The following is a 20,512-nucleotide window of genomic DNA, read 5'->3' as shown; positions in this document are numbered from 1 at the left end:
ATTACATCCTTACTCTCATATTCTAGTCTTCTCAAAATTAATGCAACATTACATTTGCCTTCATTACCACTGACTCAATCCACAAACTAACCTTTAGGGAATCCTGCACAAAGACTGCAAGTCCCTTTGCACCTCAGATTTTTGAAATGCAAATGAAATGCTATGTTGGAAAATGCAAGGTTGAGCACTTTTGGTAGTGGAAATAAATGTGTGACTATTTTCTAAATGGGGAGAAAATCCAAAAATCTGAGATCCAAAGGGATTTGGGAGTCCTTGTGCAGAATACCCTCAAGGTTAACTTGCAGGTTGAGTCGGTGGTGAGGAAGGCAAATGCAATGGTAGCATTCATTTCAAGAGTTCTAGAATACAAGATCAGGGATGTGACGCTGAGGCTTTATAAGACACTGGTGAGGCCTCATCTTACATAATGTGAACAGTTTTGAGCTCCTCATCTAAGAAAAGATGTGCTGGGATTAGAGAGGGTCCAAGAGTTCACAAGAATGATTGCAGGAATGAAGGTTTATCATATGAGGAACGCTTGGTGGCTCTGGGTCCGTACTCACTGGTATTTTGGAGGATGAGGGGGAGTCTCATTGAAACCTTTCAAATGTTGAAAGGTCTAGACAGAGAAAATGCGAAGAGGATGTTTCCCATGGTGGGAGAGTCTAGGACAAGAGGGCATAGCCTCAGGATAGAGGGGCATCCTTTCAAAACAGAGAGATGCAGAAATTTCTTCAGCCAGAGGGTAGTGAATTTGTGGAATTTATTACCACAGGCAGCTGTGGAGGCCAGGCTGTTAGGTGTACTTAAGGCAGAGCTTAATAAGTTCTTGATTGGACAGGGCATTGAAGGTTATGGGGAGAAGACTGGGGAGTGGAGCTGAGGAGGGGGAGAAAAAATGATCAGCCATGATTGAATGGTGGCAGACTCGATGGGCCAAATGGCCTAATTCTGCTCCTATGTCTTATGGTAATTATGAATAGGCTGGTTGCAGAAGTTTAAGCAAAGGCATGGCATTACATTTAAAGTATCTGCTGATCATGAAACAGCAGAGAAATTCATTGAAGAGTTTGCCAAGATCATTGCTGATGAAAATCTATCACACTGTATAGCTTCTTCAGTATATATGTGTGATGAACAAGTGTAAGATAAAGACTGCTTACCAGTGTCAGAAATGATTCCGATCCCAAGCTATCTCATTATATATTCCAACATTCAAAGTCTGAAACATTTCCGACCTCAAGCATTTTGGATAAGGGGTACTCAATCTGCATAAGTATTTCCACTTGATTCTGCATTGTTACCGCTTTGCTTTGTTCTACTTTAATGCATCTCATCCGTATGACGAGTAGCAAGAGAAGCTTTTCACTGTACTTCCACACGTGATGATAATAACTCAATTCCAATACCATTTGAAGGAGAGAAGGATCAATATTTGATATTTTCAGATCTATTATCACAATCAGAATGGAACATCGTCCGGTTGTGTTGTTCACAACTCAAACAATGCATTTCACCATACAATGAAATCCATCGTTTGTGTTAACCACAAACGCAGCCTGGGGCGGCCCGTAAATGTCGCCACCCATCCCAGCATGGACATGTTCAACAGAGCAACAAAACAATAACAACAACAAGCCCCCTCACCACACACCCACCCACCCCTACCTCCATCCCCAGGACAGGCCTCCTCTGGGCCCCGGACTCTGATCCTCGCACTCATGGGCTGGGGAACAGTTACAGTTGGTGCTGAGCACCATGTTATGTTAAACTGTGGAGCAGAGCCGATAGGTTGTGCCTCTTCCTCCCCCACCCCCCACCCCCCATTTCAGCGCTCTCGCTCACAGCCCACGCAGACTTCCTTTCCATCTATTTATGCAGTTCCCCTTTTATTCTGCCTCCACGCCCTTTCCAATAACACACCAGTCAGATTCCAGGGTTGACCCATGAAAGCTCAGAGTTTAATTCCCACACTGCAGATCTCCAAACTGACACCTGTGTCCAGGAGCAAGTCAATCCCATTGACAAAGGGACCAGCCAGATGAGGGGCTGCTGCGTCCACTTTGAGAGAGTGGTGGCTCAGGGGATAGTTCTGTGTAGAGAAGAACACTGTTTGGATAAGGAGTCTGTTCACCCACCACAGACATCCCAACAGGCAACCTCATTTCTGATGCTATATGCAGACCCATGGAACTAAGGTTTGCAGCTGTAAACTGATCTCCACGATCTGACAGGATAACTCTGTAACCTCTGAGATGTCTGCTTTCAAGATTCAGTGCTTGGGAAGCTAAAAGGTCTGAAGGTAGATAAGTCTTCTGCACCAGATGGACTACATTGAAAGAGATTGTGGAGGCATTAGTAATGATCTTTCAAGAATGACTAGATTCTGGAATGGTTCCAGAGGACCGGAAAATTGCAAATGTCACTTCACTCGTCAAAAAGGGAGGGAGGCAGAAGAAAGGAAATTATACGTTAGTTAGCCTGACTTCAATGGTAGGGAAGATGTTGGAGTCAATTGTTAAGGATGTGGTTTTGGGGTACAAAAGCAGGCCAAAGTAAGCATGGTTTTCCTAAGGGAGAATCTTGCCTGACAAGTCTGTTAGAATGCTTTGAAGAAATAACAAGCAGGATAGACAGAGAAGAATTGGTTGATGCTGTATACTTGCAATTTCAGAAGTCCTTTGACAAGGTGTTTAACAAGCTAGGAACCCATGGTATTACAGAGAAGATTCTAACATGGATAGAGCAGTGGTTGATTGGCAAGAGGCAAAGAGAGGGAATAAAGGGAGCCTTTTCTGGTTGGCTGCTGGTGACTAGTGGTATGCCACAGGGGTCTGTGTTGGGACCGATACTTTTTATGTTATATGTCAATGATTTGGATGATAGAACTGATTGCTTTGTGCCCAAGCTTGCAGACAATGGTGGAGAAGCAGGTAATGCTGAGGAAGCGGAGAGTCTGCAGAAGGACAGACAGATTGAGAGATTGGGCAAAGAAGTGGCAGATGGAATGTACTGTAGAGAAGTGTATGGTCATGCACTTTGGAGAAGAAATAAAGGTTAGACTATTTTCTAAACAGGGAAAAAAAAATCAAAAATCTGAGGTGCAAAGGGACTTGCAGTCTTTGTGCAGGATTCCCTAAAGGTTAGTTTGTGGATTGAGTCAGTGGTAATGAAGGCAAATGTAATGTTGCATTAATTTTGAGAAGACTAGAATATGAGAGTAAGGATGTAATGCTGTGGCTTTGTGAGGCATCGGTCAGACCACACTTGGGGTATCTGAGCAGCTTTGGTTCCCTTATCTAAGAAAGGGTGTGCTGACGTTAGAGAGAGTCCAGAGGAGGCTCATGAGAATGATACTGGGAATGAAAGGGTTATCATGTGTGGAACATTTGATGGCACAGAGCCTGTACAGGCTAGAGTTTAGAAGAATTGGGGGGGGGGGGGGGTTCTCATTGAAACCTATCGAATAATGATAGAGTGGGTGTGGAGAGGATATTTCCTATGTAGGGGACACTATGACCAGAGAGCCTCAGAATTGAGGGATGTCCATTTAGAACAGAGGTGAGGAGGAGTTTCTTTAGCCAGAGGGTGGTGAATCTGTGGAATTCATTGCCACAGACAGATGTTGAAGGCAAGTCATTGAGTGTATTTAAAGTGGAGGGTGTTAGGTTCTTGATTAGTCAGGCTGTCAAAGGTTACAGGGAGAAGGTGAATAGGATTGAGAGGGATAATAAATCAGCCATGTGAAATGGCGGAGCAGATTTGATGGGCTGAATGGCCTAATTCTGCTCCTATGTCCTAAGGTATAAGATTGTTTAATGTCATTTACAATACACAAATGTAAAGAACAAAATAATTGTTACTGTGGATCTGAAAAAATACACAATAGATAATGAATATAATAATAAAAACACATTAAATATAAACACATAAGATAGCAAGTATATAAATAAACAGATATATATGTGTGAAAGGTGACTGACAGGAAATTATAAAGTGGTGGTTGGGGGTGTGGAGGGTTGGGTTTGTGGGTGGAGGTGTTCATCACTCACTGGAATTTAGAAGATTGAGGGGGGATCTTATTGAAACATATAAAATTCTAAAGGGATTGGACAGGCTAGATGCAGGAAGATTGTTTCCGATGTTGGGGAAGTCCAGAACGAGGGGTCACAGTTTAAGGATAAAGGGGAAGCCTTTTAGGACCGAGAGGAGGAAAAACTTCTTCACACAGAGAGTGGTGAATCTGTGGAATCCTCTGCCACAGGAAACAGTTGAGGCCGGTTCATTGGCTATATTTAAAAGGAAGTTAGATATGGCCCTTGTGGCTAAAGGGATCAGGGGGTATGGAGAGAAAGCAGGTACAGGGTTCTGAGTTGGATGATCAGCCATGATCATACTGAATGGCGGTGCAGGCTCAAAGGGCCGAATGGCCTACTCCTGCACCTATTTTCTATGTTTCTATCAGCTTTACTGCTTGGGGAAAGGAACTGTTCTCTCCAGTTCTACTTCTTTCAATTGGCAGACCCACCCCCGGCTCCCTTCTGCCCTAAGTTTTTCCTAAACCCCTGTCTGAGCACTAATTCACCAGCCTGAAGTCTCCACCTCAGCCAGGTCCATCAGTGGCCCACCAGTGACTATATCTTCAAGAGACAGTTTTCAAGTGGACAACATCCATCATTAAAGACTGTAATTCTCAGTGCCTCTGTAAAACAGCTAGTGTATTCAAAGATCCCACTCCGCCTACCCACTTCTCCCCTCTCCCACAGGGAGCCCGAAAACACGTACCAAAAGCTTTTACCCCAGTGTTATTGGACATGTTCTCACAATCTGCTTCCTTGTGGCCTCGCATCTTACATCTAGTGTAACATTTAGCGTTGTGGCTATAGGAGTTGGTACAATCTCCCCATGACTGTGAGGCTTTCCTCCAGGCACTCCGGTCTCCTCCCTCTTTCCGAAGATGTACCGTTTACACTGGTGAATGAAAACTGTCCCATGATTAGACTAGGATTAAATACATGGGTCAGTGGGCTGGAGGGTCTGTTTCATGCTGTAGCTCTAAATAAACTTAAATCTGCCCTTCCTGCACTTTCTCTGCAACTATTCTGCACATGGGAGTCTGAAGTCACATAATTAATGTGGCATGGTCGTATAGCGGACAGCGCAGGGTCGCGCAGAGGACAGCGCAGGGTCGCACAGCGGACAGCACAGGGTCGTATAGCGGACAGCACAGGGTAGTGTAACGGACAGCACATGGTTGTACAGGCATCCAGTTCATTTCCCCACGCTGTCTGTGATGAGTTTGTACGTTCTCCCCATGACCGCGGGTTTCCTCCCACAGTCCAAAGACGTGTGGGTTGGTGGGCTAACTGGTCATTGTAAATTGTTGTGTGTTCAGACTAGGGTTAAACTGGGGGGGCGGGGGAATTGCTGGGCAGCGTGGCTCCAAGGACTCTGCATGTCAATAAATACATATCTGAACAGCTGCTTCCCCTTGGCCATCAGATTTCTGAATGGACAATGAACACGCCTCACTATTCGCCTTTTGAACAACTTTCTTATTTTGTAACTTAGTAATTTTCATGTATTGATGACACAAGACGACATGTTCCATCACATGTCAGTGATCTGAGTATTTAACTTACACAGTGGTTCGGCCAAACAGTTACCTCGTTTACTCTGGCGAAGCATTTAATACAAACCCACAGTAGTTACAAAACATACATATTAACAGTAGCAACTATAAAAACCCAGGAGTTAAAGGGTGGGAGCGAGAGAGCGAGCTTGGAGAGTGCAAGAGCAGCAGAAGGAGCTGTGAACAGAATCCAAAACCATTAGAAGGTGGAAAGGGTCAGTAGTGGGTGTGCTCTTAGAAATGTGGGTGCATCAGTATTAATTAAGGAAATAATCGCAGAACAAAGGAGAGGGATATGCAACACTTTACAGAACCAACAACCTGGCTTCAATTCTTGCCACTGTCTGTAGGAGTTTGTATGTTCTCCCCGTGACTGTGGGGAGCCCTGGTTCCCACGACACGTGGGTCAGGGTGAGTGAGTTGTGGGAATGCTACGTTTGTGTCGGACACAAGGCAGCACTTATGAGCTGTCGCCAGCACGTCCTCATTGATTTGATTCGACACGTGCATTTCATGGTATGTTTCAATGTTCATGTGACAAATAAAGTCAACCTTTTTAATACTTATCTTCAATTTAATCATATTTAAAAGAAGAGGTCACGAAAGGGCATCTTGAGATCAAAGCCACCAGCTGATCAGTACGGGTCCTTCCCAAGGTTATGAGTCTTTGTGCATATGGAGGAGTGCGTGTGGTGAGGTGGGATGCACTGGGCTACTACGGACATACTTCTGGCTTGCAAACTGTCTGGGATACGAAGAGTTCCCAGAAACAGATCCGTAACTTGGGGAAGGACTGTAAAAAGAATTTGAAGGGAGCTGGAGAAAAGTTGCTCATCCTGGGGACCCTTGCGGATGCTTGGGAAGACGCTGGAGGCAGAAACTCTCACCACCGTTAAATCCCTGGATGTACCGCAGGGCAGATGGTCAGCATGATGATTGGCCCGATACTATTACAAGCTCAGGGTGTTGCGGAGTTCGGATGTTCAATCTTGGCATCCTCCGTGAGGAGTCTGTGTATTTCAGCCCTGTGGAACGTGTGGGTACTCTGGTTTCCAATCCACAGTCCACAGATGTACCGGGTAGGTTAATTTGTCATCGTGCAATAAGATGTCCGGTGATTAGGTTAGGGTTCATCGGGGTCTCTCATGGTGTGGAATAACCTACCCCCTGCTATATCTCAAAATAAACTCCAGGACTCCCTTGTACATATGGCTGAGTCCCACAACTTTCTATGAATTTATGATGGTAGAATACTGAAAGGCCTGGATAGAGTGGATGTTTCTTACAGTGGGGAGTCTAGGACCAGAGGGCACAGCCTCAGAGTAGACTGTTGTGGAGAGGACATTTCCTACAGTGGGGAGTCTAGGACCAGAGGACTCAACTTCAGAATAGAGGGACCTTTGTTTAGAATAGAGATGAGGAGGAATTTCTTATCCAGAGGGCAGTGAATCTGTGGAATTCATTGTCATAGACGGCTGTGAAGGCCAAGTCACTGAGTCTACTTAAAGTGGAGGTTCTTGCTTAGTCAGTGATGTCAAAGGTTATGGAAGAAGACAGGAGAATCGGGAAGGAGGATAAATAAATAAGAAAGCAAGCCTTGATGGAATGCCAGAACAGACTCGATGGGCTGAACTACATAATTCTACCCCTATGATTTATGGATGAGGATTTAACAGTGTAAAATGAAGATGTTTGGATGGAATAGCATCTATTAAATCAAGAACCAAGCAACTCTAGAGCCAGGGAGGGAGACGTAAAGAGCCTGGTCAAAGGGTGGTACTGAGGAAGACATCACCGTACCTGGTTTGATGGCACTCAGCACTGCCCGCGAAGCTTTCAGAACGGCTTGATAGACATCGCGCTGCTCGGGAGTGAACCTGCCATTGGCTGGAAAGGAGCAGGTGATGTCTGACCCGTAGCAGTAGTACTCTCCACCCATATCAAAGAGGCTGCAAAGACAAGGCATGCAACACGTTCACAAAGGACAGACCAGTATCCAAAACACACCCCAAGCACAGTGAAACTCCCTCAAATAATCCTGGTCTGGGTTTATACCATAAAACATTGGGAAAGGTTGAGGGTTACAGACAGCAGGGGCTCAGTGGGTCAGATCACCACTTGGGCAGTTAAACAGTCACCCCCATGCTCTCTCGGCCTGCCCCTTGTCAAAGTAAATTTATTAACAAAGTACATATACATATACAGGGGTGCTAGAAAGTTTGTGAACCCTGCTTTTATTTAAAACCCTGTTTTATTTTTGCATAAATATGACCTAAAATGTGATCAGATCTTCACATGTGCTAAAACTGGATAAAGATAACCCAGTTAAATACATAACACAAAAACATTATACTTGTTAATTTATTGAGAAAAATCACATTCAGGTAAAATATCAACAGCATATGTTGTGAAATTTGTTAACTTAGCAGCAACAGTACAATGCAATATCAATTAAAGTATAAGATAGCTAAATTAAAAAGTGCAAAAACAGAAATAATAAAAGTGAAGCAGTCTTCAAGGGTTCAATGTCCATTTAGGAATTGGATGGCAGAGGGGAAGAAGCTGTTCCTGAATCACTGACAGTGTGCCTTCAGGCTTCTGTACCCCCTTCCTAATGATAACCACGAGAAGACAGGGTGATGGATTCCTGAATAATGGACAACAGCTTTCCGAGGCACCAATCCTTGAAGATGTCTTGGGTAATATGGAGGCTAGTACCCAAAATGGAGCTGATTAATTTTACAACTTTCTGCAGCTTCTTTCAATCCTGTGCAGTAGCCCCCCCATACCAGACAGTGATGCAGCCTGTCAGAATATTCACCCCCCATACCAGACAGTGATGCAGCCTGTCAGAATATTCACCCCCCCATACCAGACAGTGATGCAGCCATGGTTTTTCCCTTTCTGGTGTTTCCACAATCGGCGTGTCACTTTAAGGACTCTATCTTGTCATTTCATGCTCGTTATTTATTGCTATTTGTTTATATTTGCACAGTTTGTTGTCCATTGATCCTGTTCAGTCACTGTTCTACAGATTTGCTAAGTATGCCCGCAGGGCAAGAACCTCTGATAATAAATTTTAGTTTGAACGTATAGAACAGCGTGGAACAGGCCTTTTTGACTCTTTGGGACACACCACCCAACAACCCCATTTAACCATTGCCTGATCCGGGACAATTTGCAATGACCAATTAACCCACTAACTGGTACGTCTTTGGACTGTGGGAGGAAAGCCTATTTATGTATCACATGTACATTGAAACGTGAAATGTATCATGAGCACAGGTCCGTGGTGCAGAAGGGAAAGAGGGAGAAGAGGGGAGCAGTAATGATAGCGGACTCGATAGTGATGGGAACAGACAGGAGATTCTGTGAACGTGAATGGGACACCCAGGTGGCAGAGTCAGGGACGTCCACAGCATTTTGGAGAGGGAGAGAGAGCAGCCAGATATCTTGGTACTTATTGGTACCAATGACATGGGAAGGAAAATCAAATAGGTCCTGAAAAGAGAATTTAGTGAGCTAGGCAGAACAAAACCTCCAGGGTAGTAATCTCTGGATTGCTGCCTGTGCCATGGGCCAATGAGGGTAGAAACAGGACGATTTGGCTGAGAAGCTGGTGCAGGGGGCAGAGCTTCAGGTTCCTGGATCACTGGGATCTCTTCTGGGGGAGGCATGACCTGTACAAAAGTGACGGGTTGACCTGAACCTGAGGGGGACTGATATTCTCACAGGCAGGTTTGTTAGCGCTGTTGGGGAGGGCTTACTCTAATTTGGTGGGGGGATGGAATCAGAGTGAAGGGGCTCAGGATAGAACGTGTTAAAAAAGCAAAGATAGCGTGCAGTCAGACTGTCAGGAAGATGATAGGACAAAACTGCAGACAGAAGGGTGAGTATTAGTGCATTAGGGGTGCAGGATAAAAACACTGCAAATACAGTACTCAGTGTTATTCTCAATGCATGCAGTAGAAGAAACAAGGTGGATAATCTTGTTACACTATTACAGATCGTCGGGTATGATGTGGCCATCACTGAATCGTGACTGAAGGATGGTTGTAGATGGGAGCTGAATGTCCAAGGTTACACGTTGTATCGGAGGGATAGGATGGTAGTCAGAGGGGGTGGCTTGGCTCTGCTGGTAAATCATTAGAAAGATGTGACATAGGATCGAAAGACATTGAATCCTTGTGGGCTGAATTAAGAAACTGCAAGGGTAAAAGGACCATGATGGCAGTTATATACAGGCCTCCCAACAATAACTGGGATGTGGACCACAGGTTACAACAGGAAATAGAAAAGGTGAGTCAAAAGGGCAATGTTATGACAGTCATGGGAGATTTCAACATGGAGGCCGATTGGGAAAATCAGGGTGGTAAGAGAGAGAGCTTGCTGAATGCCTACGAGATGGCTTTTAAGAGCAATTGCCATTGAGTCTACTAGGAGATCAGGTAGACTAGATTGGGTGTTCCAACCCTGTGGCCACTTACAGGCCAGTTAATCCAAGCTCAGTGGCTGGGAAGATGTTGGAGTCAATTGTTAAGGGTGTGGTTTTGGCGTGCTTGGAGGCACATTATAAAATAGACTATAGTCAGCAAGGTTTCCTCAAGTGAAATGTTGCCTGACAAATCTGTTGGAATTCTTTGAAGAAATAACAAGCAGGATAGACAGGAGAATCAGTTGATGTGTACTTGGATTTTCAGAAGGCCGTCAATAAGGTGCCACACACGAGGCTGCTTAGCAAGTTAAGAATAAATGATATTACTGGAATGATACTGGCATAGATAAAGCAGGAAGCAAGGAGTGGAAATAAAAGGAGCATTTTCTGACTGGCTGCCGGTGTCTAGTGGTGTTCCACAGGGGTCTGTGTTGGGACCGATTCTTTTTGCATTACATGTCAATGATTTGGATAGTGGCAGGTAGTGTTGAGAAAGCAGAGGCTGCAGAAGGACTTGGACAGATTGGGAGAACGGGCAAAGAAGCGGCAGATGGAATACAGTGTAGGAAGTGTATGGTTATGCACTTATGTAGAAGGAATAAAGGTGTATATTATTTTCTAAATGGGGAGCAAATTCAAAAATCAAAGGTACTTGGGAGTCCTTGTGCAGGATTCCCTAAAGGTTAATTTGCAGTTTGAGTCAGTGGCAAGGAAGGCAAATACCATGTCAGCATTCATTACGAGAGGACTAGAATATAAAAGCAAGGATGTAATGCTGAGGCTTTATAACGCACTGGTGAGGCCTCATTTGGAGTATTGTGGGCAGGTTTGCTCCTCCTGTCCAAGAAAGGATGTGTTGACATTGGATAGGGTCCAGAGGAGGTTCCTGAAAATGATGCAGGGATTGAAAAACTTATGGCTCTGGGCCTGTACTCACTGGAATTCAGAAGAACGAGAGATGACTTCATTGAAACCTATCGAATGTTGAGAGGCCTCGATAGGGTGGATGTGGAGAGGATGTTTCCTATGGTTTGGGAATTTAGGACCATAGAGGAACATCCATTTAGAATGGAGATGAAGAACTTCTTTCATCAGAGAGTGGTGAATGTGAGAAATCTGTTTTCACAGGTGGCTGCAGAGGCCATGTCATTAAGGATTGATAGTTTCTGGATCTTTCAGACCACAAAGGGATATGGGGAGAAGCCAGGAGATTGGGGTTGAGAGGGAAAATGGATCAGCCATAATGGAATGACAGAGCAGACTCGACCGGTCAAATGGCCTAATTTTGCTTCTATATCTTATGGTCTTATCCCTCGATTTTTCTAGCCACTTTAATACCAACATTTTCTGACTTCTGCTCCCTTCTTTTCCAGTGCTAATGAAGGGCCTCGGCCTGAGACCTCTCCATAGATGCTGCTGACCACCTCCAAAATTCTCTGGATTTCCAGTGTCAGTTGGGTCTTCCCAGTGGAGTTTGGGTACACTGTACCACACTGATGGGGCGAGGGCCCACTACACTAATTATCCTTGTAAGGTAGCTCTCTCCCAAAGTTGTGGCTGCTGGATTACTGGAAACTGGCGTGGAAAGACGGAGGACTGGGCCCAAGGGGGACCGGGGACTGGGGATCGGGCCCTGCTCTAGTTGCAGGGGTTTCAGGTGCCAGGTTCTAAGAAGCGAATGGGAACTGGTGCAGTGCCAAACCCACAGTGCAACCAGCTGATCCTCCCCTTTGCTGAAGGCACTGTTTCGTGCTGCGGCAGGAGGAATTGTTTGCTGGGAAAAGTGATCTGAACAAATTCAGATATTCCTTGAAGAGACACCAGCCTACTGGAAGGTGTGTGTTAGATGCTGGTCCCAGGTAGCCCACACCAACAGCAGCCTCAGGAGAAAGGAGGTGCAGAGTAGGAGGCAGGGCAAGAGTGGTGAGAGGGGGAGAGTGGGGGTAGCGGGGTGGGACAGGGGGTAGGGGGAGAGAGGCAGAGACAGAGGTAAAGAGAGAGGGAGAGAGAAAAGGGGTGGAGAGAGAGAGGCAGGGAGGGGGAGATAGATAGACAGAGAGACAAGTTCTTTCGCCCACCCCTTCTGAGCTAACCATTAACCATTTATTACAACACTCCTACATAAATTTCATTTTCAAAGTTCAAGTTCAAAAGTTCAATGTGAATTTCTTCTCAAATTACATATATGCACGTCACCAAATCCAACCTTGATGCATCATCTTGTAGTATGAAAGATTGCTCCCAACAGGACAGGCAGATACCCAATGTACAAAGAGCAAAGTGTAAAAATGCATAATAAGTAATAATAAATAAATAAATAAGCAATAAATATCGAGAACACAAGATAAAGTGTCCTTGAAAGTGAACCTACAGGTTGTGGGAAGATTTGAGCGATGGGGCGAGTGAAGGTAGCTCCCTGGTTCGAGAGCCTGATGATTGAGTGACAGAGTTTTTTTAGCTGAAACTGGCACCAGGCCCAACCACTCCCTGGAACAGCTTAACGAGTTTGCATTTGAAATGCTACAAAAAGTTTTTGGCATCTTCCCATTGCTATAGAGAAGAGTATTCTGAGTGTTCACAATGAATGCTTAAACTTCCAAAAGCTGAAATTACAGATTCCACACAAACACTACAAGCAAGAGTTGGCTGTGTGGACATTGTATCTTTAAATGACTACCCCCTTGTACAACAGCCATCTTCCATCTCCCACCCTTCTTGTCCACCAGCTTTCAAAAATCTACATTCACTATCGACAGGTATATTTTTGTAATGCCCTGGTTCATATTTTCACTATTATGCTGGTCACCTCACTACAGGAAGGATGTGGAAACCATAGAAAGGGTGCAGAGGAGATTTACAAGGATGTTGCCTGGATTGGGGAGCATGCCTTATGAGAATAGGTTGAGTGAACTTGGCCTTTTCTCCTTGGAGCGATGGAGGATGAGAGGTGACCTGATAGAGGTGTATAAGATGATGAGAGGCATTGATCATGTAGATAGTCAGAGGCTTTTCCCCAGGGCTGAAATGGCTAACACTAGAGGGCATAGTTTTAAGGTGCTTGGAAGTAGGTACAGAGGAGATGTCAGGGGTAAGTTTTTTTTACACAGAGAGTGGTGAGTGTGTGGAATGGGCTACCGGTAGCGGTGGTGGAGGCGGATACGATAGGGTCTTTTAAGAGGCTCCTGGATGGCTACATGGAGCTTAGAAAAATAGAGGGCTATGGGTAAGCCTAGGTAGTTCTAATGTAGGGACATGTTCGGCACAGCTTTGTGGGCCGAAGGGCCTGTATTGCGCTGTAGGTTTTCTATGTTTCCATGTATTTCATTTAGCAGTTCTGTGTGAGCAGTCTGTTCTGCTGGCAGCCTGTTTGGGTTATTGTTGAAGATAAGGAATGTGTGCCATCCAAGTAGGATGGTCGAATTAGGGGGAGGTTTTCTTGGCGAGGGACAATATGGTTGGTCTTGGGAATTTTTTTGGTCCGGCAGGAGATGAGAGAGAAGACACTGGGGAGAACTGTTCGTAGGATGAACCGACATGAGACCCATTCGAGACGGATTGTGAGTGAGTGACGTTCGGAAGGTGGTGTGAGACCCATTCGAGACGGATTACGAGTGAGTGACGTTCGGAAGGTGGAGTGAGATCCATTCGAGACGGATTACGATTGAGTGATGTTTGGAAGGTGGTGTGAGATCCATTCGAGACGGATTACGAGTGAGTGACGTTCGGAAGGTGGTGTGAGATCCATTCGAGACGGATTACGAGTGAGTGACGTTCGGAAGGTGGTGTGAGACCCATTCGAGACGGATTACGAGTGAGTGACGTTCGGAAGGTGGTGTGAGACCCATTCGAGACGGATTACGAGTGAGTGATGTTTGGAAGGTGATGTGAGCTTTCATGCCAACCGAGGCCCAGCTCATGAGTGACACGAGTTCAACATGAGCTCCGACTTTGACTGTTTAATTAGAACGGGCCCTTTTCTTTTTGTTTTTCTTTACTAACCCTTCAGTTAAGATTCATAAATATAATTCCTTTTATCATATGCAATATACTGTCTATTACTTTGTGGTAAAAATTTGTAACGGGAGCAAACTACCCAGCACCGGGGTTTGGTGTGGCAGAGCTGTCTCAATCTCAGGCGTGTGGCAGGCCTGGAGAGTGTTTTCCAAGGAACCCAGGGGGTTTCACGCTGTACACACACTAAATGCTGGGGGCACCCGGCAGGCCAGGCAGCATCTATGGAGAGGAGTGAACTGTTGGGATTCCGGCTCAAACCCTTTCATCTGGACTGAAAGATTTTATTTAATTTGACTTTATTTATTTATTGAGATGCAGTGCAGAACTGGTCCTTCAGTCCTTTTGAGTCACGCCGCCCAGCAACCCCAATTTAACCCTACCTAATCCCCAGACAATTTACAACAACCAATTCACCTACCTGGTACATCTTTGGACTGTGGGAGAAAACTGGAACAGCCAGTGGGAACCCTGGCATTCCACAGGGAGGATTTACAAAGAATATTGGAACTGAACTCTGAACTCACACACTGAGCTGTAATAGCGTTGTGCTGCTACACCGTCACGTCCACCACTCTGCCTAAAAAACACCTTGCCCAACACGTCTCCTTTAAACACCCCACCCCACATTGTCGCCCACACATCCTGAGAGAGGGGAGGAAGCCAGTATAAAAAGAAAGGGGGGTGTGGGGAAGGTGGGGGAGGGATGGAACAAGAGCTGTCAACTGTTAATCTCTTGAAGAAAACCATGTTGACTTGGGTTGAGTACATTAAGCATTTTTAAATAATGAACTATTTCTGACATAGAACAGTACTGTACAGGAAAGGACTCAGGCCAACGATGTTGTGTCAAACTAACTGAATTAACAAAGCCTAATGCAACTAATCTACACACGACCCATATCCCTTCAGCCTCTGCAGCACCATGTGCCTCTTCAATGTCCCTCCCGTTTCTGCGCTCACTAACGGCCCCTCCCATTTCTGCGCTAACGGCCCCTCCCGTTTCTGCGCTCACTAACAGGCTCTCCCGTTTCTGCGCTCACTAACGGCCCCTCCCGTTTCTGCGCTCACTAACGGCCCCTCCCGTTTCTGCGCTCACTAACGGCCCCTCCCGTTTCTGCGCTCACTAACGGGCTCTCCCGTTTCTGCGCTCACTAACGGCCTCTCCCGCTTCAATGCAAGAAGTATCGGAGGAAAGGCGGATAATAGTGCTGAAGATGAGGTAGCTGGTTTACAAACAGGCAATGTGCAGTGATGAGAGGCTGAAGATAGGGCAAAATTGTAGTCAACAGGATGAGTTGCAACGTAAAAGGTGGATGAAATTGAAAAGGATGAATACATGACTGAAGGTGTTGTATCTGAAAGCGTGCAGTATATGGAAGAAGGTCAATAAACTTGTAGCACAGTTGCAGATTGGCAGGTATGATACTGTCGGCATCACTGAATTCTGGCTGAAAGATTATAGCTGGGAGCTTAATGTCCAAGAATACGCACTGTATCTAAAAGACCCACAGGAAGACGGGGGGGGGGGGGGTGGGGGGGGGTTGCTCTGTTGGTAAAAAATCATTAGAAAGGTGACATTAGGTCAGAAGGTGTGGAATCATTGTGAATAGAGCTAAGGAACTCCAAGGGTAAAAAGACCCCAATGGGAGTTCTATACAGACCCCCCCCCCCCCAAACAGTAGTAAGGAAAAAACCAACAGAAGGCAATTAAAAAAGTCATTAAGATAAAGACAGAATACAAAAGTAAGCTGGCCAATAATATTAAAGAGAACACCAAAGGTTTCTTCAGATACACAAAGTGTAAAAGAGAAGCGAGAGTGGATATCGGACACTGGAAAACAATGCTGGACAGGTAGTAGTAATGGGGACAACGAAATAGTGGATGAACTGAATAAGTATTTTGCGTCAGACTTCACTAGCAGTATGGTGGGAGTTCCAGGTGTCAAGGGTCAGAAGTGTGTGAAGTTACCATTACTAAGATGAAAGTTCTTGGGAAACTGAAAGGTCTGAAGGTAGATAAGTCACCTGGATCACATAGTGTAAACCCCAGGGTTCATTAGTAATGATCTTTCACTAGATTCTTGAATGGTTCCGTAAGACTGGAAAATTGCAACTGTCACTCCACTCTTCAAGAAGGGAGGCTGAAAAAAGGAAACTATATACCAGTTAGTCTGACCTCAGTGGTTGGGAAGATGTTGGAGTCGATTATTAAGGATGAGGTCTCAGGGTACTTGGGGACACATGATAAAATAGGCCGTAGTCAGCATGGTTTCCTCAAAGAAAAATCCTGCCTGACAAATCTGTTGGAATTCTTTGAAGAACTAACAATCAGGATAGACAAAGGAGAATTAGTAGATGTTGTGTACTTGGATTTTCAGAAGGCCTCTGACAAGATGCCCCACCTGAGATTGTTTAACAAGCCTTATGGTATTACAGGAAAGATTCTAGCATGGATAAAGCAGTGGCTGATTGGCAGGAGGCAAAGAGTGGGAATGGAGAGGAAAGAAGCCAGAGGGGGCTTCCCTCTGGTGGGAGGGGGGCAAGGGAAGGAGGACAAGCCAGAGGAGATTGGTGAGATTGTGGGTGGGGAGGGGTGGAGCAGAAGGAATCTGATAGATAGGAGCACTGGCAGGTGAGGAGAAGGGGTAAGGGGCCAGAGTGGGGAAATGAAGAGGAGGGAAGAGAGAGGGTAAAAATTACTAGAAGCTGGTGAAATGGACGTTCACGGCATCAGGTTGAGGCTGCCTGGACTGAATGTGAGGTGTTGATCCTCCATTTTGGGAGTGGCAGTAGAGGAGACCATGCTAGACATGTTGGAATGGGAATGAGGACAGGAATTAAAATGTTTGGCCACCGGAAAATCCTGCTTTCTGCAGATGGAGTGGAAATGTTCAACAAAGCAGTCCCCCAATCTACGTCAGACCTCACCACCGTAGCGGATACGGTAACAGCCAGGAAATTCTGCTGTTCTTCCCCCAACATATGCAGAATTTCTGGTGTTTACGCTGGAGACACTGTCTCCTGTTCTTGCACTAATGAATCTTTCTCACCCCCTTTGTATAAACCTGCTCCCTAACGATCAGCACCCTTCCCGACCCTGCTTCTGTCTCCCTGCTCCCTGTTCTGAAAACTAACACCACTCCATCCCCTTTCACCGCAGCGTAGCTGTAACGGCATCACGCTAACCGCTCGGGGCGTCTCGATTCAGAACTCAGCTCTGGCGTCCTCTGTAAGCAGGTCTGTATGTTCTTCCTGTGTGTGTGTGGGGTTTCCTCCCAAAGTCCAAAGACGTTCTGGTTGGCAGCTTAATTGGTCATTGTAAATTATCCTGTGATTACGCTGGGGATAAATCACGGGTTGCTGGGCAGTATAGCTAGATGGGCAGAAGGGCCTATTCTGCACTGTACCTCTTGTTAAATAGATTTCTAAGAAAGGGTCTCTAACCCTGAAACATTGAGGAGTTTCTCTCTCCATAGATGCTGCCCAGCTGAGCGAGGTCTCTTGCCATTTCTGTTACCCCAGCATTTATACTCTGTTTAACTGCTCTGCCGATGGCTGCTTGTTAACAGATCTCCGTAAATGTCTAAGAATTTAACTTGATGAATATTCTTGGAAGCCCTGCCGAGTGGGAGAGAGTGTGGTTCAGAGAGAACGCCTCTAACTGGCCTGCTCTCACACCACTCCTGGTTATCGGAGCAGGCTGTGAATGCAAGGTATTCCCTCCCAGATTCCTGCTGCCGATCCCAGCCTCTGGAATGCTGCTCGACAGGGCTGTGGTCAGTAAGTAACGGCAGCTCCAGTCAGCTTCAGTATCCGTCCCTTCCCCATGATAAAGCCCGGCTCTGTTCGCCACATGTACATCCGATATGCTAATCGTATGCATATATTTATTGTTTTACTATGCTTCAGGAGTAGACCCCGAGGAAAAATCTGGAGCTAGGGTACCCAAGGCAGTCCCTTGTTGAGTTCAACACTGCCTGCCAACTCCTGTGATGCTGCTGGTGCCAAACCGTATCGTCATGTTGTGGAGAGGGGGAACCTGTGCATGGGCAACAGCTTGCTCTCCATATCGTACTGTCCGGGGTTGTGTATCGAATTCCACAGCTAGGACACAACATCCATGGTCAACCCAATCAGAGGGCCATGTCTAAAAACATATTGTGAAATGCGTTGTGTGCACCCGGGGTCGATTTGGGGGCAGCCCCAAGTACCAGTACACTTCCAGTGCCCACATCTTAGTAACCCTAACTCATAGGGAACTGAGTGAGACCCAGAGAAAACCCACTCAGTCACAGGGAGAACATACAAGCCCCTGACTGACTGCAGGGGGAAGTTAGTCTGACCCTCAGATCCTAGCAGCGTCTCCTGGTACAAGGCCATCACGAGGTGGGACCCCAAAAGCACTGTGTGCAGCTGACCTCCTGCCATCGTGGTCTCTCCACAGTATTCACCTCACCGGCTGTGCCCGAGTCCAGTGGTCACAGGCGGGAGGCCCGGGAGCCTAGCGGGGTGGGGGGGTGCCGTCACTGACATCACTTCCAGAATCTGGTTTAATATCACTGGCATGTCATGAAATGTGTAGTTCTGCGGCAACAGGACATTGCAATACATTGTCGGCCATGGACATTGTGTCCGAGCTGTTTACGTGATACACAACCCCAGGCAGTACGATATGGAGAGCAAGCTGCTACCCAGACAGCTGACACACCCATAGGAACGGCAGGGACCCAGACAGTTTGACACCACTGGCATCACAGGAGCTGCCAGTCAGCGTTGAACTCAATGTAGGGATTCCAGATCGGGATTTCCCCCCCCATAGCGACAAGGCAGCAGAGGTTTGAAATCAGTTTTCCTTCCCCTTGGTCAGCGGCCAACCACGGCTGTTGAGCCCCATCTGTCTGAAGCAGTAGACTATAATACAGAATAATAAAAGCTTTAAATTACAGTAAGTAAATAGACAATAGACAGTAGGTGCAGGAGTAGGCCATTCGGCCCTTCTAGCCAGCACCACCATTCACTGTGATCATGGCTGATCATCCACAATCAGTACCCCGTTCCTGCCCTCTCCCCATATCCCTTGACCCCGCTATCTATAAGAGCTCTATCTAACTCTCTCTTGAATGCATCCAGAGACTTGGCCTCCACTGCCTTCTGGGGCAGAGTATTCCACATATCCACCACTCTCTGGGTAAAAAGTTTTTCTGCATCTCTGTTCTAAATGGCCTACCCCTTATTCTTAAACTGTGGCCTCTAGTTCTGGACTCACCCATCAGCGGGAACATGCTTCCTGCCTCCAGTGTGTCCAATCCCTTAATAATCTTATATGTTTCAATCAGATCCCCTCTCATCCTTCTAAATTCCAGTGTACACAAGCCCAGTCGCTCCCATCTTTCAACTTATGACAGTCCCGCCATTCCGGGAATTAACCTTGTGAACCTACGCTGCACTCCCTCAATAGCAAAAATGTCCTTCCTCAAATTTGGAGACCAAAACTGCACACAATACTCCAGGTGGAGTCTCAACAGGGCCCTGTACAGCTGCAGAAGGACCTCTTTACTCTTATACTCAATTCCTCTTGTTATAAAAGCCAGCATGCCATTAGCTTTCTTCACTGCCTGCTGTACCTGCATGCTTGCTTTCATTGACCGATGTACAAGAACACCTAGATCTCGTTGTACTTCCTTTTCCTAACTTGACTCAATTTGGATAGTAATCTGCCTTCCTGTTCTTGCCACCTAAGTGGATAACCTCACATTTATCCACATTAAACTGCATCTGCCATACATTTGCCCACTCACCCAACCTGTCCAAGTCACCCTGCATTCTCATAACATCCTCCTGACATTTCACACTGCCACCCAGCTTTGTGTCATCAGCAAATTTGCTAATGTTACTTTTAATCCCTTCATCTAAATCATTAATGTATATTGTAAACAGCTGCGGTCCCAGCACCGAACCTTGCGGTACCCCACTGGTCACAGCCTGCCATTCCGAAAGGGACCCATTAATCACTACTCTTTGTTTCCTGTCAGCCAGCCAATTTTCAATCCATGTCAGTACTGTGCCTCCAATACCATGTGCCCTAATTTTGCCCACTAATCTCCTATGTGGGACTTTATCAAAAGTTTTTTGGAAGTCCAGGTACACTACATCCACTGGCTCTCCCTTGTCCATTTTCATAGTTACATCCTCAAAAAACTCCAGAAGATTAGTCAAGCATGATTTTCCCTTCATAAATCCATGCTGACTCGGACTGATCCTTCTACTGCTATCCAAATGTGATAGCAGAATAAATGAAAAATCAAATTCAACTAAGTTCTCTGCCTCTGATTTACATGGTCCTCACAGCTAAGGGACGAGGGGACCCAACGGTGCTTTTATTGACAACAGTGTTGGTGGGCAGTCAGGTTAGGACCTGCCTTAGGGCCCAA

At 45.9% G+C, this 20,512-nt stretch overlaps 1 protein-coding gene across 1 annotated transcript in view; it reads right to left on the bottom strand.

Moving 5' to 3' along the window:
- The window catches only part of pepd (peptidase D), a 179,579-nt gene that overhangs the window by 44,497 nt on the left and 114,570 nt on the right, over positions 1–20,512 (bottom strand). Inside the window, exon 12 of the mRNA XM_073070487.1 lies at positions 7,433–7,581. Coding sequence (XP_072926588.1) covers positions 7,433–7,581 — 149 coding nt within the window. The remainder of the gene's footprint in view (positions 1–7,432; positions 7,582–20,512) is intronic.

This window comes from Hemitrygon akajei, chromosome 17, assembly GCF_048418815.1.
Source record: "Hemitrygon akajei chromosome 17, sHemAka1.3, whole genome shotgun sequence".
Classification (NCBI taxonomy): Eukaryota; Metazoa; Chordata; class Chondrichthyes; order Myliobatiformes; family Dasyatidae; genus Hemitrygon; species Hemitrygon akajei.
Note: the sequence above shows the minus strand (reverse complement) of the source record. Positions and strands in the feature narration are given on the sequence as shown.